Genomic DNA, 25,213 nt, shown 5'->3' with positions numbered 1-25,213 from the left:
AGAGCACGTAGAAAAGTGATAACAATTAATCAAGAGAAATGAAGAATGAGCGGAATTTGTACCTAACAATAAGTAGAATTGCACGAAGAAAAGTAAAAGGCTCGAATGCTGTTGTTGTTGCTTACCTGGCTGGAAAGATGGACGTTCTCATTCACGTTGACCCGTCGATGTTCTTGCTATTTCACAGTCTTCGAGATTCACAATTTCACTCTTTGCACAAAAAATTTGTTTCGATTTACCAGATTGACTCGTCTCGTCGACGAAATAAATTTTGTTCGCTTAATCAGTCGAAACGATAACTGTCGTACGAGAAAACCAATCTGTGTTTATCACGCACTTGGCTGCTCCCCGAAACCACTGGCACGCACAGCAATAAACCCGTGGAAATCGATTTATCGAAAGAGATGAGGAACCGTATCTTGCCAAAGGGACCCGTCGCGTCGAACTGACTGGGGAAACGGATTGGAGGAACGAGACTTCGCCTTCCCGCTTTCAGTTGAATTAACACAAAGCCACGTGATTGGTAGATCGCTCCTAGGTAAGGATGTGTCGACCTTTCGAAAGAACCCTCGCCCCAGCTCGTCGCGAAGAACGTAAACACAGCCATTCAGCTTTATTATTATTTCCGTATTAACTGTACCGTATCCGTGTTTACGTAGTACGTCTCCGAAGACCACTGTTATTATTCGTTGTAATTCGTAATCACTGTTGTCAGAGCAAGCTTTGTCGACTCCGCATCGCATGAATTATATTCTCTGTTTCAGGAAGGGAAGCGTTATGGGAATATTCGCTATAACCCATTCTCGCGGAAATACAGCGATAACAGATAAAAAGTTGAGCCACCATTCGGTGGATTAGGATTTCAATTTCAGGAAACTATCGAAACGTACATAGTAGAAGGGACGAATCCATTCCACTCAGGTGGGGAAGAATTGTTTCCTATAACCGGGGACCATTGAATTCGACCCCCTTCTCGAGACCCAAACTTCTTCGCGAGCAAACAAGCGACGGAATATTTGAGAAAGGAAACAATCCAGTATATTGTGTTACACATACAAAGCAGAGAGGTATCCGATGTTAAAACGTTGGCGCGTGACGAGCATGGGGACAAGAGAAACACGTTTCCCTGCAATAAATGCGTATCCTCAAAGAAACGAGGGGTAACGGTATCGTTCAGCGCGCTTTCCCTTTCAGGCTGAAGCACAAGGATTTTCTTTCGATCAAATAAACTGAACTGCTTCGAAGAGCTGCCCCGTTTCGTGGTGCATGCCTCGCAAACACGCGAGAGAAAACTCTGACCTTCGGGAGACCACTTAGAGGCGTCAGGTCCCTCCAGACTTTCTTTCCCCCTCGACACTTGCTGCTGTTGACTTATTATCAATTTGTACGGGTGAAAGTGGTATTAGCGAGACAAGGAAAAATTGGATCGTAGATCTAATGGAATTGCATCGTGGATGGGAGAGGCCGGTAAAGGTGGAGAATTTATTTCAGTTTAAGGGTTGACGGATAAACGTCTGGCGCGGAGGCTCGATTTCACGAGCAGCTATACTTGAAACTCGACAGGTGTACTGCCGTTTTCGAATTTGGCCATGGCAGAGGAGTCCGTATCCACGTGAAATCAGAACGCAGATGATATCAGGCAAACCGATCAATGTTTGCGCTTGCAGGGGAGACAGGTGTCATTTACGTCGTGCCGAGTTAAACTCTAACCTTTTCATCCTGTACGTGTCAGTAGAGACAACGGTTTGCTAAAAACTAATTTAAACAATTCAAACGATACCGGACAAGTAACTATGCGGAACGTTACGTTTCCATGGATGCTAGAAATTACTCGTGTTCGCACTTGCATTACACGTAGGCGATTGCTATACAGCTTATCATACAAAAAAAGTTTTATAGTTACGTAAGGTATTGGAGACATTTTATAGGTATGTAAAATATTTCGTTTCGATTCGTTACGTTGATAAAATATAAATAAAGTTTATTGGAGTTATCGATATCGCTCGCAACCACCTAAACGCGGCATTTAAATTTAGATATTTCCGAAACATGGTCCAAACAAAAAATTCCCAAACGTGAACCTTTAGAACCCGAAGAACGGCATCGCCGTCAGCGTGCACCCTGTCATTGAAAAAAGCCTTGTCCATCCTCGCAATCGAGCAGCACGCAGACCTAACCCACGCTCATCGGAAGATAAACCTCCGGATCATCCCACCCATTGTATCCCGCATTGGCGCCACGTTAGCCGGTTTGAAAAACCGATGACAACCCTCGACAGGCGCCCTTACACGTCCACCCCGCGTCCTCGTCGTCGGCGCACCTCGCGGGGAACAAGAGAAGGCCTCGGCTCGTTCGGGGAAAGAAAATGCAAAATGCTCGATTAATTGGTCGCAGGTTGTATCGAGGCACGTTGATGGCGGGTTAGAAGGGGAGGCCGAAAAGATAAGGGGGTGACCGTGGCTGCGCATGTGCATGCTCGTCCTGAGCACTTGTTACTGGTGCCTCAGTCTCGGCTTGTCTGGGCTGAAAGCCACACGGGCCGCGCCGCAAACTACCCTCGCGAACGATCCAGAGCCCCGGGAGACGTTCTAAAGATAGAAAACAGGAACCGTGCCAGTGGATCGTTGTCCGAAAATCCTGGTTACGGTCCACGGGAACCGTTTGTCACGCGGATGAACGCCCTCCGCGACGGGAATTGTGCGCACACGCGAGGGACTAACGTTAAAACACGCGGAAGAGCGACGTCGAGCATCGGATGAGGATATGTACGCGCCAACGGTGTCCTCGACTCGCATCCTTGGCCCGAGATGAGGAAAAGGGAACACGGTGCACCAGCAGCTTTTCGCTAACGAGTAACAGAGGGCCGCGAGGCCAGCCAAAGCGTGGACGAAGTTTGTAAATCGTGCGAATCGATTCGGCCGACTCGATTCGAATACGCGACGCGAGCCGTGAGAAGTCGCGTTTTATGTATCAGGTGATTCTTCGAGCTTTCTCTAAAATTTTTTTCGCCTCGACCGGAAAAGGGATCGGTGGACGATCTTTTGAAAATTTGCGAGGAATAGAGATCGATGCAGACTCGAATACGAGGACTCGTTTTTTTGAACGACGAACGAGAGGGACGTTTGACAATCGATGCATTACGAATGATTTTTAGGTATTATGTACATGCGATATCGCATTCCTGGCTTTAGTTGAAAATTTTAATGGTTTCTAGGGTGAAAAACTCTTCGAAGGAATTTTGTGTAAAACGCTTTCTCTGTGGAACATCAGTGTTTCTTTGAAGAGGTGTTTTTACCTCTAGAAATGTTTTTTAGCGCCATGAAAAATATCAAAAGCATGTTCGCGTACACTTATTGTTGGTATTGTTGAAATCAGATTTTTGGTGTGTATCGATTAACGGTTTTTCAGAGACATTTCTCATCGATTTCTTGCAACCTTTTCATTTTAATTATTTGCAAGGTTTGACGTTTCACTCTTCCCTTGATTTATTTACAGTTTTTGTTCCCCGGTCTCTTTTGTTTTCGGCGAAACGTCACCCAACAGGAAACAACGTTCGTTTGTATATTTTTCAATTTTAAAGTCGCCTTGTGTTTAATTCTCTTTGTATGCGTTTGTACCGTTTCTCATCCTATTCTTTCTACGTGCTCATTTCTCTGAACATTAAAGCAGCTCGCGAATATGAACATCGCACGATTCGCGCATCGACTCATTCCCTTGGGAATGATTCGAAATTTTTTTATTTTAGATACGATTGAATTCTTCCTGTAGTTGTTGAAAATTTATTTCCTGGACGACATTTTCTCGAGAAAGAAATTTCGCTCGTTTAATTTAACCATTCCTTGTGATATTCCTTTTCAATTGCCACCTCGTGATTTATCTCCAATGACGTATCCCTTTAAGGATCTCGTATTTAAATGATCAAAGAATTCGTGTCAATCCTATCAAGGTGAAAGCAACGTAATTCTTTTATACCTTAATAATTTAATATTTCTCCGCTTTATTTATTTTCCGCGTTGAAGGACAGCGTGTTGCGATAAACGTAAAAGCCAGCAGCATTTTTTCCTGTAACGTTAACAGAACTGAATAAAATTTAGTTATTATCGCGTCGAAGAAATGCTAAAGCGTAGTACCACGTTAAAATAAACGGTATTGAAAACATGGGTAACTCTTACGATAAAAAAATACAACTTTAATGTATGTTGCCACGTTTCAGAGTGATTGCGCTACGCATAAAAACGTATATTCTTTTTAAACCACGGCACGACTGGTAAGAGGGCGCGATTGCGTATATTTTCGTAATCGTTATAAATACTTTCTTGAATTTAAATTTACGTTTGTTACTCAGCAATGTATACCGCATAGCACACTCCATGAACGTTATAGTCTTTTGTCCTATTTTTAAACGAGAAATGTTCCCTTGGAAACAATCCCATTAAGTTCACGAACAATAAGGAAAATAATCATCGATTTAGCCACCGATGTAACATAGTTGTTCTCGTGTCGATCGATCGATTCGATTCTTCCCAATTCGTCCGAAATAATTATTGATCCTTGTTCACCAGCGTCGTGCTTGCATCGGTGTTTATCGTCGACGTTCTTTTATGGGTTTTGTACACATTCTTGCTTACGTAATCGAAGTCGTGGACGTTGCGATATAAACAAGGACGTTCATCTAAAGTGCTGTATGCAATGGGATGTGATCTTATTCAAATCGAGTGCCTTGGTTTTTTTTGTTTTTTTTTTTTTAGAAGAAGAAGAAATGGAACCATCAGACTAAATATTCCATCGAGAAGAATCGTACGATAGGTATCAGAATTGATGACTTAATCGATGTACAGGACACCTAATTTTCTCTTTTATTTTTGAGAAATAACATTTATCAGAGATGGCTCGAGTGGCTTCAAAGTTCGAATAAGGCAGAGATTGAATAAAATGACGTTTAACTCATATTACATAAGATAGCACAGTTTATTTTTAGATAAAGAGATTCATCTGTAAATAGCAGCGATATCTGATGTTTTATTGTAAGTAGCGTGTAATATATTCCTTTGTTATAATCTTATTTAACCAGAGCTCGAGTGACTGCTTCCATTTAATCGCTTTGGGATGATATTTCTCTGTTCTTTGTAAGTAGATATAAATGTTCCTAGGAAATCGATATTTCCACCACTTTAGAAAAAGATGGCAGACTTATTCGTTATCTTAAGTCTGTTTTCTCTTTCAATCTTGTATGCAGATGAAACGAAACAGTGAAGTTCCACCCTCAACTTGTTTTATGCAACTAATTATACTAAGTACTTCAAATGCATTGTATTTAATATAATAAACGTAATGCCATGGCATTCAAATTAACAAATTAGATGTTCGCATTTACAGATTTATTTTAAAATGAAACGTAATTGAGAAATTTGTTTCCGAGGATGCCAAGAGAATGAGTGAGACTCCCTTCCTTCTTTGCTGTTCGTATTATTCTATAATTGCCTGTTAATTACCATAATTCAATTCGCACAGCGTGCAGGGTATCAAAAGGGAATCGAGGACTTAAAAGTGCCTAGCTAATAAATTGAAAATAATAATTCTGTCGGAGTTAGGAGCGATCATGGTCTTGTTAATGCAAATGTTCCCTTCGCTTGTCTTAACCGCATGCAGTTTGTAACCAAATTATTATCTTGCAGCATTTCCATTTTCATATCTACAAAGGGTGGTCCAAGTATTCTTCTTCCATATCCAGACACGAGCTTCATATCTTCGTAGCGGGGATTGCATGCCCTCTCAAAAATTCCTGGCTTTGTTCCCAGCCACTTGACACGCATTCGCCACCCATCAAAGCAAGAAACTATTTCTTCTTATGGCATTACAAAATTAAAACTCGATAATAATTGTTAATTGAATGGATGGAAGTTTTTCTTCTTCTTTTTTTTTTTTTTTTTTTAATAAATGATCAAAATTTGGATAATTCTAATTAAAAAGAATAAACTTTGTTCAGCGCCATTGCAATTCTATATTTAGTGAAAATTAAAGAGCAACGTTTATTCGATAACATTGTATAGATATAAGAGGCCACATTCGTGATTGGTAGAGAAATATGTATCATAGCGTTTCGTTCCAAATCCGTTAGAGGACCCTTCAGGGATCACGTCCCCTTCCAATGAAATCCTGCCTTCGATATCAGTTGCCAGGAGAGCAAAGTTGATCTAAACAATAGCAAACATATAAAATCGTAGAAAAGAACGCATTAAAAATATCCACAAGTAGGTGAGAACCATGTCGAGCAACTTTTGCAATACGCCATCACTGTTCTAGGTAAAGAATGTCCGTGACTTTTATTTACTGCAATTTTCTTAGTCTCCTGAGTGGTATGCATGAAACGCAAAGTTATGCGACAATAACTCTTCAGGGAAACATTTCCGAACGTATGTCTACACAAACTTTTCCACGTTTCCTATCAAATCCCACGCAGGCGTCATTTCATTCGAAGACACCCCTTGTAATATTTTAACATTATTTTCATTTCTACCGAGGAAAGAAGTCACTGGCGCTATCAAAAAGGAATATCATTTTCATCCGACCTGATTTTCGAGTATTATACATATATGAGATCTCGAAGTCAATCTAAGATTAGCATTCGTGGCAGTAGAATAATATATTTTTGCATTAACTGAATAATATTATTCCAACAAGTTTTGTTAATTTTCAAATGAAATTACCAGAATCAATAGATAAAAATGTACAGGTAACGCGATCGTTTCGAGGAAGATGATCGACGGCTCGTAACGCTGTAGAAAAGCGAATATGAAAAGGGTAATAAATCAACAGAGGGAGACGGTCCTCTGTTTCTCGCGAACGCGCGGGTCTGTTTTGATAAAGCATTCTTTCGAGTGCATTCTTTGTTTTCTCTTCTCTCGATCAACGAACCGAAATCGTTCGATAGCTCGAATCACCTATCACCGTTGTCCGCCGTTCCTCTTCCCTTCGAGGATCCATCTACCGAAAAGTTGTTCTAACCAAGGTTGCTTTTCGTTTGTTTCAGCGGAGAACTTCAACGGAACTTCGTCATCGGCGGAGCGTGAAGAACTTCAAAAGGGTTCGCTAACGATGGAATCAGCGAGGTCCCCAAAGTGAATCGTTTCTTTGGAGGACGCGGATGAGCATGGATATCAGTGAAATTCGAACCCATCAGCGAGACCAAACGTTGTCGAACGACCTATGATGAGGAACTGTTGAGGGTGCTCGGAGCTTAAAGGACGAGTGAACGCGAATCTCACGTGTAAACCTGGACACTCGACAACCACAGACGCGCGCGGAACAACCGAACGTCCCGTATCCCCGAAACGATCGTAGAATGGTAATCGCGAACGCCATTGATCGGTGATGAACGTTTAGAGACTCCGTTGTCGATGGTGTTATCTCTGGCAGGCTCGCGACGAGGAAGGAAATATTTGAAAAAAACGTTGAGTGAAACGGGTTTAAACGGCAGTGATTCCGTGAGTTCGTCGAGAAGCAGAGCCCTCCCTTTCTGGAGGCCGCTTAATTAAAAGTGTTCGGCCGTTTTTCGATCCGATTGGTTCCTGTTAGGTGTCGTTGATGCGCGTCAAAGATTAACGAGGCTCGATTGGGGAGCCCAGGCTCGGGTTTGGTCCGGAAAGCATAGTAATTGTTCGATTCCACGAGGAATCGTTGCGAGTGTGTTAGTGCTTCTTTATTTCCACGGAGGGAAGAAACCGATTGCCTCCGAACATGGGCTGCGAACTTGGCAAATTGGCGACTGTGAAGACGCCACCGCAAACTGCCACGGATCCACGACTTCCGCTCACGGCGAAACAGAAATTTACGGTTATGGCCAGCTGGAAAGCCGTGTCCAGAGCGCTGGAGCCAACCGGCGTCTACATGTTCATAAGGTTTGTAGGGTCGATATAAGATTCGAAGGACAATTACAAAACTCGTAGGTGGTTTACGACTAGCGTCGATTCGACGGCGAAACTTTCAACTGAACTGGTTCGGTGCAATATTCAAATTGTTTAATCGTCTGGAAAGTCCGTGTCGATTTTTGCTGTTACAGATTTGAACACGTATACATCCCTTAAAAGGTGAAACGGTTGTGTTTTGGAATTTTCTTAAAAATTGCAACGAACTTTTTGGACAACCTGATATTATTACATCAGGTGTCCCTGCGTATTGAGTTCGCGTGTAAATATAGGGCGGATATTTCGGATGTTTAATAAAGCGTGTAAGCCAGAGAGAGAAGGGTTGCAATTTTAATTTCGTAAGTACTCGAAACTTTCTCGCTATTATGTAGCGGTTAGATTGATATCGAAACTCCATGGAATATTTCCAGTTTGATAACGGTAAAGCCACACGGTGATTCTTAGAATTTCGTTGGCAAATACGGAGGGGATTTGTTTAACGAGACAATTCGCAGATTACGTCAATGTTCCCAAAGAGATACGCGACATTATACGAGATCCGCTGTCGTATTCAGTATATCCGAGACAATCGGTATCCCAAGGGCTGGTCTTATCTTCCCTTCTACCCTATAACGATATCCGCGGTGGTACACAATATCGTTAAAAGTAAATGGAAGTAGATTTTGCGAATTAATGTTCCCTGGAGGGTTATGCAAACGACGATACGGTTATATCAATAGAACTTTATTGCCACCTTTCTCAGATCTTCCGAAACGGTGAAAATGGCTTGTAACGCGACATTGAGATCTCAATTTCGTTGAATAACGTAACACCAGAATAACCTGTTAATTGCGTGACAAATTAAATGTATATAAAACAAAACTGAAGTTGTTGAAAGTTTGCTCTATTATAAGAGAGAGAGAACTGGTACAACCCCGGTTGTAAAAGATTGTTCTTAATTTCAAAATATTCGTCTTCTTAAAGGGACACGAGAAAAAGATTCAGCCCTCACTGGATAATAAAATGATCGATCAATTTCACGGTACCGGAGTCCCTGATGATAATTAACTCGGACGATCAGCTCCCTCGTCCGTTCCATTTTTTGCCCGTCGACAGATACTAGATTCAATCCCCAATTTTTTTGTCTGTCAAATACACGCGGTGCCTCTTTATCTGTCGGCTTCTCTTTGTTCATGGAGAAACAATAGGTTTCTAGATATCGGCGTGTAATATCCGAGCCAATTGACTGTGTAAAGTCCGTTTTAGAGGTCGTAAGGAAGATGACCGTTCGAAGACTTGAGCAGATACGATTTCGTAATTGGAAAGGTTCGGTGGAATACGAAATATACTCGAAAACTAATTCATTTATGAAACGAGAAATTGTTGAAACTAGTTCTCTTTGATGTACGTACAACTATGGTCGGCGAACCATTGCACGAACTCTCGATAATAACTCTTGAACTTTTAACTCTTCGAATGCCCCGCGAGTAGTCTCTTCAGGTTCTTCGGTATAAATTTTTAAAACGAAGTTTCTGAAAAAAGAGGCCTCGTGCGATACGAAATTGTGTTAGGTGTTTCAAAGAAGTATGTGTACATGGCAACCGCGCTCCCATATATTCGACTATAAGAGTAAAATCAATAATCTAGCTAAGGGTTAGACCCCAAATCTGTATTATAACACGTTATCTAATATTAGATTTTACCTATACTCGATGCTCCACGATCTTCTCGTGTAATCAATTTGGTGCCTAGGACGGAACTTGTTGGCGTCGGTGAAGCGACGATTAGGGTCTTCAATCTATTTCATAAAGAAATTATAATTTTAAGTCCTTTGTACTTTTCTTCGCATTTTTAACTCGCACGTGTTTAAAAATAGGCTAATGTTCGGACGCGACATTCAAATCGCAAACATTCTGTTCGCAACTCTATGTATAGGACGCGTCTGACATATGATAGATGATTTCACTTGAAGGAACTACAACGCGGGCGCACACAATTGGTCCTTCTCCGCCAATTCTCCTACATAATTATAATGTCCTGAACCTCTGTCGTGCACGAACGAGTATTTGATTGCGTATCTTCAGCGAAACGTATGACGTTTATCGATTGTAACGTCAAGCGGTGCCATCCGATCACAGAGTACTATTATTCCTCGAGATTAGCTCGACGACTTGACTCGGAATAATTATAATACCTTATCGTTGCAGTTTGAATTATCTTCTATTTACGAAGAGGTTTCACTGGGAAAGCATTTCGTTGGATAGCAGTTGTCCAATTTCACCTACATGTTTTTCAAGATTCGCGTGCTTCAAAAATGTACAACCAAAGAAACCGTTTAAAATGTAAATCCAAGTCGCCCGAAGGTTAGCTGGTATCATAGGGATGAGGCGCTAGATAGCCGTGGTCACCTTGCTCCAATTTGGCCGAAAAGTGTCGGTGAATCGAATACACCGACGGTCACCCTCTCCGAACCGAAAACTTTGAAAATTAACCAAACCACGTTTTCCGTCCGTATTATCTTAGAAACAACTACATCCCTGAACAAGCAAGACGCGTTTTGATCTCCAAACAATTCAGTCGTCCGCTCGAGTCCCTTGCAAACTTAACAGATACAATTTTGAAAGTTTAACGAGTCGGTTGCGTTTCCACGCTGCAATGCAATTTTCCAATTCAAGGAAATTGCGCTGCAGAATTGGACAAACCGAATGCGCACTCGCGTCTAGTTCAGATTTCATTCTATTCTCGGGGCTCTATTATTCTCCGCTAGTTCGTCTCGTAACCCTCGTCTCCTCGCACGCGTCGACGTCCCTCTCCATTTATTTTTTATCTTTATCTATATGCTTGTTACTGAATAATGGGATTCCTGATATCGATGTACTCTGAACGTAACTAGAGCGTGCGGGATACGTCTACAAAGGGGTACCCTGAAATAATTTATCGCGGTCAGAAAACCGGCGAGATTCGTTCCCCTCTTCGGATAATCAACGAGCGCGCAGAAATACTGATAAATATAAAACGAACGCGGAGAAAGAGAGATTACGTTCCTGTTCGAAGATGTAACGTTCAATATCTCGCCAGATCTTTCACCTCGAGTAAGAAATCCACTGGAACCGTTCGTTCCGCACCCATCGAAATTCCCTGTTCGGATAAGGTGCGAGGGAGAAATTAACTTACTTTAAAATCAGGTCAGAATAAACGAGGATCAGAATCACACTCGACTCAAGGACGATTTCGCGCCGAGACCTCGAGGAATTGCTCTCGAAGGAAATATCTCTCCCACCCGAAGAAAAAAGTCTCAAGAACGTGCGAACTCGCAGTATCGGCCCACAACCCTACAACTCTACCTCTTTCTTTTACTAAAAATATACAACAATATTCGCGGTAGTGTTTGTAAACAAAGTAAAATTAAAACATCGAAACATCGACAAATTGTGAATTGATCTAGAGATACGCGTGGTCAAGCGAGGCCCCAGAAGTCCTTTCAGACACGCCGTAACAGCTAGAAAATGCTGCGCAGAGGTAGCAGTATCGTTTAGCAACTCGCAACTCGTTTATCGGGGTCTGTAATTAAATTTTTCAGTCACGGTGGAATTTCCTCCTCTGCCAGCTATCGACGTATCGGTTCTAGGCCTATGATGGCACGAAGAAAGTATTCCCAAACGATGGACATTTGATACCTAAATGCTGCACAGTCACTTTTTCCGTTGTTAACAAACGTCCGCGATGTTAAAGTTCTACGTGAAACTCGCGTAGTCGTTGTTTTTCCTTTACCCTCCACCTGCTGGCGAACAATGGACTTCCTCGTATTGGCATTTTCAGACCATTCACGTGACTAAGCGCAGAAATAGTACACTCATGGTTGTTTGAGAACGCATCGACGCGAAAATGAGTCTATCCTGTTTCTTTGATTTTCCTCTTTCACCTGTTATATTTTTCGATTTCGACTCACCCCGCGTTTCTTTCAATCTCGTTCCATCCTCCCACTATCCATTACAAATCCTTTTCATTGTTTCGCTTGCCATCCTCCTTTATCTTCGTGAACGTCGAATGTTAATCGAACGCTTCGCGAACGTCCCGTACGCTTCACCAAGGTCCAAGAAAAAATTATACATAATCGGACGGAATTAAAAATTGCTTTAGAAGGCGATTACAGGTTTCACTAAATTTTCGTCGGAACAAACCTCGAAGAATATTTCGTAGTATTTTTACACGATTAAGTTCATCGCGTGTTTCGATTGCTTGACCTGACACCATTAGATTCTATTCATATAGGACATCCAATGAAGAACGCGTTACTGAAACGACATCAATAGCGTTTGGAGATACTGCAGCGACCTCGATTTAAACGCCTTTCTTCTTAGTTTATAAACTGCACTCTTTCTGGTACTTAAAATACAACAGTCCTTACTATACGAACGCCTAAATTAATTAATATAGACGCCTGGCCGAAAGAATACCCGACCTCGGGCTCCATATTTTCCGAAATAAAAATAAAAATCGTATGTAATAATCGTACACGTATTTCAGATTAAATTTAATAGAATAAGGGTCTCTCATTCTTCCATCAAGAAATTGGACATATTTCATACCATTTAAAACAGCACCATCCCTTGGAGAACCGTTTACGATGTACGCGTGCGCGAGATTGGTTCGAGGTACGCGAAAGACACATACGTGGGAGCTTTGGGGTTCGCAGTGGGGAAACCCGTATTAAATGCGCGATAAAGTAATTATAAATGGAGACCACGATCCTTCGCCACTCAACCTCACAGCGGCGATGTCACAAACGAGTGCACTCAAACGATTCTGTCCATGTACTCGAATCGCTTCAAATTCGGCTATGGAAAAATTCTTATCGAGCTGACTTTTCGTCGCGAGTAGTATACGGAAAGCACCTGGGTTCTACGTTTGCTGTTTTCATTAAGAAAAAACTTTGCCAAGTGTCCGATTACTTGGCTACCCTAAAGGAAGAAACTGACGGAAATCCGCTATATTAACTTGTACCCTCCAGAAAACTTTGCTACATCAAGAGCAAACAAAGACATGTAGGGAAGCAAATTGAGCTGCGAAAGGCCAGGTCAAAGAAAAAGGAACGAAACGATGTTACGTTGATGATGTAAAGGAAAGGAAATCTGAAGAAAAGAATACTTTCGTACAGCCTCGGCGACAAAAATGAAAAATGACAAATTAACTCTGACGGGTTACAAAGTATCGTGTATTTTTAATCTTTGCGTATTATTTGGAAGAAATGTGGAATTAGTTAGGAACGCCTCAGGAGCGTCGAGCAATCGCCGCGTTAACTGATAGAGCCATAGACGATTCGAGTTAAATTCTACTCAAGTACAGCTTGAAACTAGGTACCATAAGTCTCTGGAGAACAACTGTGCGTAACAACAAAGACCTGTTCGCTCCTTAGGATACCGCACGTATATCCTTGTTCCACAAAAACAGCGAAGTCTCCTCGTTTCTCTTCAAGGTAGCTGCGTCAGCTCCTCGTTTCTTTATGAGACAGTATAATCAGCTCCTCTTTCCAAAGGTAGCTTGACCCCTCTCGGTGACGGTCTCTATACGTCATATGGTCTCCCGTTTTCCCCGTGTGGGTAATTATGAATATAAATAAATGTCCAACCCCTGTTTTCCTTGTTTGACCAGCGGGAGCAAACAGAACTGTTCAAACAAAATTATATTTCGACGTTTCGACCGTGTGTGTACGGCCCTCCTCGCGAACACGACCGTACGAACTATAAATAACCAAAAATTAGATCAAATAAGGGTGTAATTAATTTAGCAAACGTTTCCATACTTAATTTGGTAAATATTCCATAAGAGTAATGCATAGTTGGTAGACCTTTGTTCTTCTACCCTACGTATATATTAATACCGCGACGTGTTCGTCTGTGTTAATTGGAGTTAAACGAAATACATTTCGAAAGAGAAACGTTGTTTTATTTCTTCGGTACTCGCAACGCTACCGCTACTCGTAATCGTTAATCTTAGTCAACTGTACGATGTAAGCTCTAGACACGCGTGTAATTACTGCGAAGACGAATGGAACAACGTTGATAGGATTATGTTGCGTTAAATTACTAAAATGTACGTCCTACCTGTTCGACGCTGTTACCGTTGGCTCACCAATATTGAATTTTCGGAATACGTGAAGCTTTGCCCGTGTAAATGGAACAAGTCGCGTTCCCCGTCGCTGAGAGGCTAATCAACTCCTGAGGTAGCGTAATCAGCCACTCATTCCCTACCGTGGTAACTTAATCAGCTCCTCATTTCTTTCCGGGACAACTGAATCAGCTCCTGAGATAGCTTAATCAGCTCTTCATTCCTTGCTCTGATAACATGGCCGAGCTGCTCATTCCTTGCTAAAGTACCTTAATCAGCCCCTTACGCAACCTAATCAACCCCTCATACCGCTGCAAGATGCTTTAATTAGCTCTCGAAGCGACTCGAACGACGTCTACATACCTGTAGCGACAGCTTCGTCGAGTAGAGTACTCGAATAGAAAATATTACGACGTTGGCATAGGTAACGTTTATTCTGACTTTTATACGATTCGAATACGCGGAAAAATCGTTCGAAAATTGTACCCTTTTCGTGTTTTCTAATCCGATCTATAAATCTCGGAGACCATTTGGAAGCATTCTTATCCACAGCGACGTTATAGCGCTCGTCTGCATTCGCAGCGCGCATCGCTTCGTCCTCTCGCATTCGAAGAGCCGTTTGACAAGTATTTGCGTCCAACAATCGGTGGTAATGTATTCAAATACGGAAAGGCGATCAGCCAGCCGCTTCAGAGCAACTTAATCAAGTTCGATTTGGTCATAGTTGACGTTGTCGTTCGAGATGCGAGTGGATCGGACGCGCTTAGTTCAGCTAGAACCCCCGGAATCAATAAACGGCTGTACGTGCGTGTTATGTTCGGGATACTGGTCAGCACCATCCTGACGGCTCCTCGTTTATAGATATTTTTTTCATCGTTACGTATAACCCCCATTCACGCGAGTTTCAAATAAACTTTACCGAATCGAAAGCCCGTTATTACGAAAGGAAAACGAAACAGACAGGGATATCGGCGTATTTGTGGATGACGGTGTTTACACGAATAGCAATTACGCGATAAAGTTACAATCGTTGCCCGCGCGTTGGAAAACTCAACGAAAAGCGCAAACGATTGTAATTTCGTGGAGTTTTATTTTTACTTTAAATTGTACACCTCGGAGTCGAACGGTTGTTTTTTATTTCTGGAAGACTTATAGATGTTACGGAGATTTTTTTTTTACGATACGCAATGACGAATGACACGCCGTTTGAACGATAACTGTAAATTGTTGGGGGTTGTTGCACAACCAACCGTGTGACGCGACCGTGTGGCACGGCAATATGGCGCAGCGCTAAAATCTAGCGCACTTCACGATTGATGAACGACAGATTGAAATGTGTACGATCGTTCGGCGACCAGTTGAAAAAAATCCCCTGCACGATTTCAGGTTCGAAACAGATGTTGGCGTGTATACATTCGGAAAATTCGTAACTAATGAAACGTTTATTCGCCACAAACAAGATTTTATTGTTTAACTGAAAGCGAATTTCTTAATTTTAATTTATATGCTCGAACGATAGGACGTTGAAGTTTTAGAAAGGGTCAGATACGTTTCGCTGGTTCTCTTTCTTCGGTGGCTGGCAGAGAAAGTGGAGCATGTACTGCTTTTAAAGAGAATAGATCGTATCCAACAAACTGGAGTGTCAGCAGACGTAAAAAGAGGAGCTCTTTTGACTTGTAACGTTATGATAAGATTATAGGAAAGAAATGTAGCATTTCGGTTGACGTCGATATTATATTGATCGTGGGTATATCGTGTCGAGGCTAGATCGTATTGAGCGGAATTTTATGTCATCTGTGAAAATGATTCAACTATCGTACGCAAAACTAGCTATCCTGTACAAAAATAACTTCTATTCTCATGTTCTTCTTAGTAAAATGTAAATGCTTGGCTGAATATATTGATCCGGATTGGTATAAGGAACTATTTTTAAATGACTATTATTACTTCCTTCTAAGATTAGCCGCCGCTAACGATAAATATCATTTTTTCGAATCAACGAGATCCGAGTGTTCGAGAAACGGTTTCAGATATTTTTCATCGAACGATTCTGCGTGATGCACGATGCGAATGCATAGAAATGTTCGCAATGTAGTATGTAAAAAAAATTAGAAAAATGAGAGAAGAGAGAAGAGGAAGAGAATAAAAGAAAAGGGCTTTCTAAAGTAAGACAAGTGGGCCTTGTCAGGGGGTGGCCGAGTTATCTGGAGTGTCCAGGAAAGGCGAAGGACAATTGAAGGCCCGTGAGTTCTAAGTACTCCAAGGATAACCACTGCGGAGAGGTCCAAGAGATCATCTTTCTTCTGGTAGTCGAGTTTTTAGAATCCTGGATCGATTTCCTGCCTCTACTCAGTCCTTTTCCCCTTCCCGGTGAATATTTTAACAAATAAAGGTCATCGTAGCTCCATCATAACGTGACACAGTCTTGGACTTAAGCGCTAAAACTTGTGCGACCATATTACCAAAGTTAACTTGGAATATCTTGTAACACACTATTCTACCTTAATCACGCCACAAGTGACAGGTCAGCTCATTTTCTATTTAATACGTTGAATGCTAAATATATATATATATATATATTTAGGGTGACATAGCGATCAACGTGTTAAATTAAATAAAGCCAACGTTATAATTTTAGCGTGGTACACCGTATGGATTGAGCCCGAACTCTTGGGAGTCTCTGAAAGGTTCCTCTGCGTAGCCAGAACTTTGAATCCATACCACAGTCCTTAACTACAGCCACAAGTTTGAACTCTCTGACTAGGTATTTGCATATCAGCCTCGACAGACGTTCGCAATGGTGTTATAGTTTATGCGAATATCTAAAATGCATTACAGTAAGACCATAACGATGTTCTCGTGTAGTCTTACGTAGAGTTTCGTATTTCGAGGGTTTTCATGTATCGAAAGATCTGTAATTCGATTGTTTTTGTTTAACGAACCTCCCGGAGTTAGACGATTTCGTAGACGATGACATCCTATTGGGCCACACGCATCCGTTCATCCTTTCCATATTTAATCGCGAACGGCAAGTTGCGAATGTTTATGGAATGAAGTGGAATACGAATGATAACGGGACACGATACCTGTTTGACACAATCGCAGATGATGAATGGTAGGATTGCTCATTAAATGGCATGTGCCTGTAGCGTGATCGCATTGCCTGATAATCGTTGATAACAGCCAAGTATAACGTACCAGCTTTCGTACCGCTACGAGACGACAAATATTTCAGCTGTGATAAATTACATAAGTACTGTACAGTGCTCCATATTCTCGAGCCTCATTCATTCATGAAACGTGTTCGTTAATGAAACAACTCTTCTATAATTGAAGATCGATTATCGTTTGTTAATTTGCGTCTTAATTCGCGTATGCATTTTCGTGTATTCGCAGGTTGTTCGAGGAAAATGCGGAATTGTTAAATATGTTCGAGCAATTTCGCGAACTCAAGACGAAAGAGCAACAATCTAATAGCATGGAGCTGGCACAACACGCGGAAAAAGTTATGTCTGCCCTCAACGAAGGTATCAAAGGCCTCGACGACATGGACGTCTTCTTGACCTGCCTTCATCAAGTCGGAGCCACCCACACGAAAATTCCTGGCTTCAATCCGCAATATTTTTGGGTAAGTTACATGCGATATATCGTTAGCAAATGTACTAAGAATATTAAGAAAATTAGTTTCAGTATATTCGGGTAAAATGTCGTTTCGTGACACGGAGGTAAGGTGAAAAGGGTCGTTTAACCCTTTATTTAGTGAATTTCTCAAAATTTATATAATCTTGTAAAGTTTTCTCTGACAAGGTTCAAAAAAAAAAAAAAAAAAAACGAACTTCGTAGAAGTGGACTTGAAAGTCACAATAGGTTTGAAAGCGTTCAAAGTAATACCATGAGAAAACAGTCGGAACTTATAAGTCTCGCCAGTAAATAAAAGGTTAAGAACAGAAGCATGGCAACGTCACATCGTTTTCCTGTAATATGCTTTCGCAACGTTTAAATATTAACTGAATTATTAAAAAATATTGCTCGTTCCCTATCCAACGATGCCGTAACAGCTTCCATTAGTCTTTAAAAGGCAGACACAGCGAAAGCCTATTTAACTAAAGTGTTCTAAAACGTTCTCAAACACTCCCTAGTTTTACTTCTAGTTTATCAAACATAACTCCATCAACAGACGTCTGCTTTGATCAAGGAAAGAAACTACTCTACTTTACGAACAATATAAATACGTACAGCCCATAAATTTTTACTGAAAATCACGGATAGAAACCTTCAAACTTCGAAGGTACATCTTCGATCATAAATTTCGCTTGCCATCCTACGAAACGGCAAACGTAATCGACTACTACGAACGAAAAAATCCAAGTAATTAATAGAGCATTTTTTTTCGAAACGTTCTCTCAGAGTTGAACGTTCCGCATAAAATTCACTCGCCTCCCTGCAATTCCTGGTGAACGATTTCCCTGGTACAAAAGATTCTTTGATTTTCTTCCATCGATTGTTCCGCGCTTTAAACGTCCTCTTCATGATTCCATCGCCGCACCTCACCCTCGCGATGTCCCAACAGGCGGTTTCGGAAATCGCCAGAGGGTACGAGAACACATTTCACAGTTGCTGAAAGTAGGCGATGCTTTTACCTAGCGGAGACAAAGTTTGAAAAGATTTAGTGGGTCGCGAAAGTATTCGACCGTCAGGAACTGCGATAACTTTGATCGTTTTGCATTTCGCGTGTTATACGTATACACGAAATTTTATTTTCAGAAAATCGAAAAGCCATTCCTAGACGCCGTGGAGAGGACCCTGGAAGATCGGTACTCAGAGAACGTGGAGAACATTTACAAGCTGACGATAAAGTTCATCATCGAAACTCTGATCGAAGGCTTCAACAAGGCCCAAAACGACAAAGCACAGACCGACACTGCTAAATCCTAGTCGTCTCGGTCGCGAAGAACCGAAGGAACCTTAATGTCCGAAGGGGAAGTCTCCTGATCGCTTTCTGTCCCTCGGGACTTGATTTTCGTACGGGAAGCGAGCAATCCCAAAAAGAGAACGAATAGACCACTCGATCGCACAATCGTTCGTTTATTCCGAAATATCTCCATTTCTTCAGATCTGTTGTAATCTGCGTGATCGAACGTTCAAGCAGAATCGAGCCAGTGGGAACCGTGTAAACGCATTAACGTCGAATAACGTTCTTTTTTACGGAAGCACAAGTGGTGCTTTGCGGATGGTTAGATTTCAAATTATTTTCCATCGAGCGGGTCTCGGTTATGGGAAATAATGTACGTGGGAAAAATAACTATGATTATCGTATTGCACACTTGGTCGTTTCGTCCCGCAAAACAAATGACGAAACGAATCGTGGATTCTATTGACGGTCAAAGAAGAATAAATAACGCGGCATCGTTTCGGATTAATTGACTTCCTGTTCATCGGTCGGCTTCTTTGTACGATTCAACTTAATTTCGCTTGTTTGTATTTGTCGATAAACGATGGGATCGTTGAGATGAAATTTGAACGACGTAAATATGGTACACAAAAGAAATTGGGTGACCAGATACGAAGCAGGACTCAACGTTTTCTCATTGATTCGTTAATCTTTGAATTCGTGTTCCCGACACGTGACACTCGGAATTAAATTCCACGAGATTCGATACCATAGTCGTCGATACTTACCAAACATTCAGCGTTTTCTAACATGTATAGTAAGAAATCAGAAATTTTAGAGAAAAAGGAGTTTCCGAAACGTCATTATGTAGAATAAAATACTTTGGCACGCGAAAGTATCACGAGAAGGCGATGAGAATTTTATGAATTAATTAACGTAATTATGAATCAACGTATGCTGTTCGTAATTCTAAAGAGCATGTTTTCAGCTTCGAAGTGACTATAAACGCAAGTTATTCTCTCGACGTGCCGCGTAAATATCAAAGGCGAGATGGGGATGCGTCGGTCACATTCGTTGAATTTTCCATTTTACCGTGCAACATTTTATCAGGAGTGCAAATACACACGCGCGGGGAGTTCGAAATAAAAAGTATCAGCGGCCGTGGTATCGAATCTCGGTCGATTTAACGTGGAATGAGTCGAACACGCGGTTAATTCGAATACATTTTAAGCGAATTCGCGTGCACTTCTGGCTTTCAGCATGCGCTCGATAATTGGTATCAGAATTACCTCGAACCAATCGAAGTTGACTGGTGTTTTTATTCATGAGAGCCTTGGGTTACGTAAGTCGCGTATGTAGCACAGCTTTCTATAGTTCACGATAAAATATGTTCCCTGCCCATTGCTCTGAGAATCTCGTAGTGGGAAACAGAATTTAAAAGAATTTAGAATCATTGTTGGAAAGCTTCATCGAAATTCGAAGTAAAGTCGTTGAATTAAAAATGCTGTTTATAGTTCGTTACGATTCATTTTCTTTTATCCGAGATTCAGGAACGAAATTAAACAAGTTACGAAATTTTTCACTCGCCACACACGCACACGGGGTAGCGAAGATTAAAGAGGGTTAGGCGTTTCCTCTGCGACGTTCGGGGACTACCTATACGTTTTTCTATATGACAATTACGACTAGAGTTTCACTGTATCTGCCATGTCCATGCATCTGCCGTTAATTCGTGTGTCACGAAGCGTTTCAAAGTCACCTCGTTACAAGGGAGCAATATTGGAAAGTGTCAGAACGGCTAACAAAGAAATCGATAACCTGTATTCTCACAAAGTACAGAATCCATTAGGCAGCTTATAAGCGTGACAAAATGCAATGGCACGTGTGCGAAAAAGATTATTAATAAGTATTACATTGATTTCTCGGCGACTGTGATGTTCATTTGAACTTCTCCCTCGTGGTTTGGTTTTGTGTCCGTTCAACCGAAAAGAAAATATCAATTCAACAGATTTTGCCGCGGTGAGGAAATACATTACAGTCAGAAATGGACCAATTCGTATTTCGGGAATAAAGTTAGATGCTACAGCTACGTACACGCTTTTCGGAAGCGTCCGAGAGCTTTCATTCGATTTGCGTTGATTGAAATAAATTAATGTACTATAGGTGTAGTATGTACTTGTCATTGTTTCGACCAGGGATTCGCGAGCTACGGGCACGTTGTATCGCGTAAATAAACCTGAAAAGTCCGCCTACCATCGTGAAAAGTATTTATTGATTCGAAGCCTGTACAGTCGAGAACAATAACGCCATAAAAGCAACGGTTTGCGAAACCCTGGTTAAGAGTATCCATTACTGAAATTAAATGTGTTAGGTTAATACGTGTCTTAAGTGCATCCTTCTATATTGTTTTGTATATCGAGTGCCCTTTTGCAAAATAATCCAATATTGCAACGCTATCGCATTCCACTATTTGCAATCTGCCAAACCATCTTATAATGTTTGTATTCGTAAGCTTTTAAATCCCCGTCAAAAATACGTATACAAATATCGAATGCCTACAGGTATAAAATAACTTTTATAATGAAAGACATTGAGGTGAACGAACAAATTTCAATCATCAAATAATCGTCTACGTGAAAATAGATTTATTTTGAAGTCCATGCAAACTTTACCGGTCATTAATAATAGATAACGATTTACTAACGTAACAGTTTCAATAATTATGTAAACATGAATGTGTGTATGTGTGCGTGTGAGTGTGTGTATATGTATATATAATGCATAAATTTGAGCCAAAGAAGTATTAATAAAAAAAAGTAGGTATACGAAGAAAGCGAAAAAAGGACGAGTTGGGAGAAGTATTTCAAATGAAAATCGGTATCGATTAAGTTTGTAGACTTAAACGATTATTTCTCATAAATATTATATTCCTCGCTTTCTGTACGCGATTCGCATACGCTCGATAAATTATTTTTATTTAAACGAGATTTATTTATTCCGAAGTCACGATATCTCGACGATTTTTTAACGTAATATAAATTAAGAGTCGATGTTTTCCTTTCCAAGCTCTATAAATACCATGTCATACATACATAAGCGAGCCACTTTAACGAAAATCGCGAAGAGCGTCGTTTCTATATCTCATCAAACGGACGAACCATTGTTAACGTAGTCGCGCGATTTTTATAGTGTATAATCAAAAAGATGTTCAGAACGTACACGATCTTTGACCGTCAAAAGACAATTATATAGATTTTTACTCGCGATTAAGAAAGAAAAAAAAAAAAAAGTATGCGAACGTTTAGGGTGTATCCCTTTGCGCAATGTCAATTTCCTAGGTGGTTCTCGAAACATGGGACCCCTTTGTTTCTGTATCTTCCTCGCCGTATTTATCTATTTCTGTTTCTCTCTGAGATCAATTTATTTGTATCGCTCGTCGACGAGGTTATCGAATCGCTGTCCTACAAAACAATTGCCGCCTCGTTCTTTCGATGTTACTTCATTTACTCAACGAGACCCGATGGCTTCGTTGCTAATTGCGTACAATCAACAATTCTTTCGCGCGTGAAGACCTAACGCATCTTAACGAATGGAGAACGATCAAATCATCTATTTATTACCTATCGGTACTCGGTCACGGAAACATATTAGCAATAGCGCGTTCAAATAAATCAGACAGGCCTACTTCTCGCATTAGAAGTGCGATCACGATACGTAATGCAGATAGCACAATATGTCTGTCCTAGCAACATGGGTCGCTATAAGATGTTCTGAAGTTATCGTTCCTCGATCGACGGGCAGGAATATCGGCGAATACTTTGCCTCAGAGAGAAAATACGTGTTCAATGATAAGGAAGAAAATGAATATGTAACGCGCCTTTCACATTATACACGATCGTCCGACGTGAATACTATAAACCGTCTGTATTTATATAAATAAATATACAGTCTCGCCGCGCATTCAATGGTCAAGCAATACTCGACTTGTCTGACCACACGTGATCTCGATCTACTAATCAGATCTGGAAGTGAAGGAAGCGCGAGCGTGGTCGGACAACTAGAATATTCCAGGTTTTTATTTTAAAAACGAACGCTTCGTTACTTGCACGAAGGTTACCTATTCGAAATCGTCTTAATTTCAAAAATTGTTCACAAAATACTTATATACAGGGTGTCCCAAAAATGTTGGAGTTCCTTGAAAGGGGTGGTTCGGGAGGTGATTTGAAACAACTTTTTCCTTTGCGAAAATGTCGGATGGGGCTTCGTTAAGCAGTTATTAACAAAAAAGCCCCGACCAATCAGAGCGCGCGTATACCGTTGGAGCGGCCGCGGTAGCGAAGGCTACGAGCTAGGCGGCCGCGCTCGTACGCGAACAAGTGACTCGACGCGCACGAAGGACATTGACGCGGCCGCCTAGCTCGTAGCCTTCGCTACCGCGGCCGCTCCAACGGTATACGCGCGCTCTGATTGGTCGGGGTCTTTTTTGTTAATATCTGCTTAACGAAGCCCCATCCGACATTTTCGCAAAGGAAAAAGTTGTTTCAAATCACCTCCCGAACCACCCCTTTCAAGGAACTCCAACATTTTTGGGACACCCTGTATATATATTCCTGACGACGTATTTACAATCGTGTACAATGTGAACACACTCTTATTAACCAGAAGTAAGATCGATCGACAAGTTAGGTAAGAATACAGCGCCTTCGCAGTTCGACAAGTCTTGTTACGTGTAAACTGTATAGCAAATACATCCTCTCGTTCTGTTCCAATAAAAATATTATTTGTAAACGGCTAACGTTTCGTCACGTTCCTAAAATCGTAATATTTTCTTCGAACACTCTGAACTTTTTCTTAATTTTTATACGAACTTTTACTGTTTCGCATTGAATATTATTCACGAGATTAATGTTTTCAAGAATCGCTTCTCTCGATACATCTAACGAACCACGATGGCGCTGCGATAAATGTTGCATGAAATGAGTATTAAAAAAAAAAAAACCTGTATGAAATTGTTGTTATACAGAATGATCGCGGATTAAGAAAAGAATGTTTAGAATGTCCGCTACAACATGAAACTGTGCACACGGCACGTTAGATGCGTATGGTAAGGAACTATTTGCTCGACTCGTGATAATTGAAAATTTCCTCGGAGACGCGTTATCTCTTCCGAAACAAGCATACCAACCCCACGCGAATCACTTATAAATTTTTATACATTAAATACGGCTCCGTACCATGAAAGTGAAATTACGTGTAAACAAAAATCGAGTGCCTACATCATTTCAAAATTCTGTTTACCACGAGTTTCTTATCAGTCTCTTTTAATGGATGTTTCATTTCGTACATAAATTTACAGAGTAAAGGAATTCTTACCGTAACCGTCTCGTGTGTGATAAATCTTAACCGTAATGAATAAAAAACAAAAAAAGAGTTTTATATGAAAAGAAAAAAAACAACAAAATGCACAAAACGAGTTGTACCTTCCTTTTGCGCAAAAAGAGACCTATTTAATCGAAAGTTTTCACGAATCAGAGAAAGCACACGAGAAATATGTGTATATTGTATACATTAATTTATAGTATACTTTACAATTATGCAAATGTTGCATTATCTGTCTGTTTGTTCTATGCAGGCCCAAATGTATTATTATATCCGATGGAGTATTACATATTAAAAAATATATGTATATATATGTATATATAGAACAAAATATATGTACATATATAAAGGTTACACGTGTCTTTTAATTCCCTTTAGATATTTCATTGATACCTATTTGATAAATTGTATCTGATTGATAATGATATACAGGTTTGTTAATAAGGGACGTTTTAGATTTTACTGAATATGTCTAATTTCTCAGGTTTTAATATAAAAATAGCCTTTGTATGATACCAGAGTATATAAATAATTTCCATTGATGAATGGATGGTGGAGATGTAAGTAAGAGATCTTATATCAACCTTAAAGATCTTCCACTTTTCAATTTAACGGTTAATAATACAAAACTAACGGCAAGGCTTACTCGGCATAATCTGCTTTAGACTCGAGGTTGTACGGAAAGCGCAGGATTTTGCTATTTATAGGAATCTGATATTGATTGACAACTAAGAAGAGTTGATAACAGTTCATAACAGTTCATAGCCCTCTAGCTGTAGAATCCAGTCGAATTTGTCTGGAAGATCCTGTTCCTACACTTCTAAATGTCACTTTCTCTTTCCTCTGATAAGCAGACGGTGTTATTATGTAATGTACACTTAAGGATCACTTTTCGTACGATATTTACTGCTATTTTATAATTATCAATTAT

General features: G+C 40.7%; 2 protein-coding genes across 4 annotated transcripts in view; one reads left to right on the top strand and one right to left on the bottom strand.

The window, feature by feature from the left end:
* The window catches only part of LOC128878585 (uncharacterized), a 43,846-nt gene extending 43,414 nt beyond the window's left edge, over positions 1 to 432 (bottom strand). For all 3 annotated transcript variants that reach the window (XM_054126879.1, XM_054126877.1, XM_054126880.1), the window contains exon 1: positions 126 to 432. The gene's annotated coding sequence lies outside the window, so the exon portion shown is untranslated. The remainder of the gene's footprint in view (positions 1 to 125) is intronic.
* A 2,087-nt stretch (positions 433 to 2,519) lies between these two features.
* On the top strand, positions 2,520 to 25,213 carry LOC128878595 (globin-1-like). Its single transcript, XM_054126901.1, has 4 exons — positions 2,520 to 2,974; positions 7,031 to 7,898; positions 17,409 to 17,640; positions 18,777 to 25,213. The coding sequence occupies exons 2-4, from the start codon at positions 7,738 to 7,740 to the stop codon at positions 18,945 to 18,947; spliced, it is 564 nt and encodes a 187-aa protein (XP_053982876.1). The 5' UTR covers positions 2,520 to 2,974; positions 7,031 to 7,737; the 3' UTR covers positions 18,948 to 25,213.

The sequence above is a fragment of the Hylaeus volcanicus genome, chromosome 6 (genome assembly GCF_026283585.1).
Source record: "Hylaeus volcanicus isolate JK05 chromosome 6, UHH_iyHylVolc1.0_haploid, whole genome shotgun sequence".
NCBI lineage: Eukaryota > Metazoa > Arthropoda > Insecta > Hymenoptera > Colletidae > Hylaeus > Hylaeus volcanicus.
The sequence above is the reverse complement of the archived record's forward strand: the minus strand, read 5'-3'. Positions and strand labels throughout refer to the sequence as shown.

What these genes read in the sequence shown, in the direction of transcription:
- LOC128878595 (XM_054126901.1), top strand. Translation starts at nt 7,738, where the DNA reads ATGGGCTGCGAACTTGGCAAATTGGCGACTGTGAAGACGCCACCGCAA. An exon ending in GGCGTCTACATGTTCATAAG is followed by an intron (nt 7,899 to 17,408) that starts GTTTGTAGGGTC and finishes GTGTATTCGCAG; the next exon opens with GTTGTTCGAGGAAAATGCGG. An exon ending in TCAATCCGCAATATTTTTGG is followed by an intron (nt 17,641 to 18,776) that starts GTAAGTTACATG and finishes TTTTATTTTCAG; the next exon opens with AAAATCGAAAAGCCATTCCT.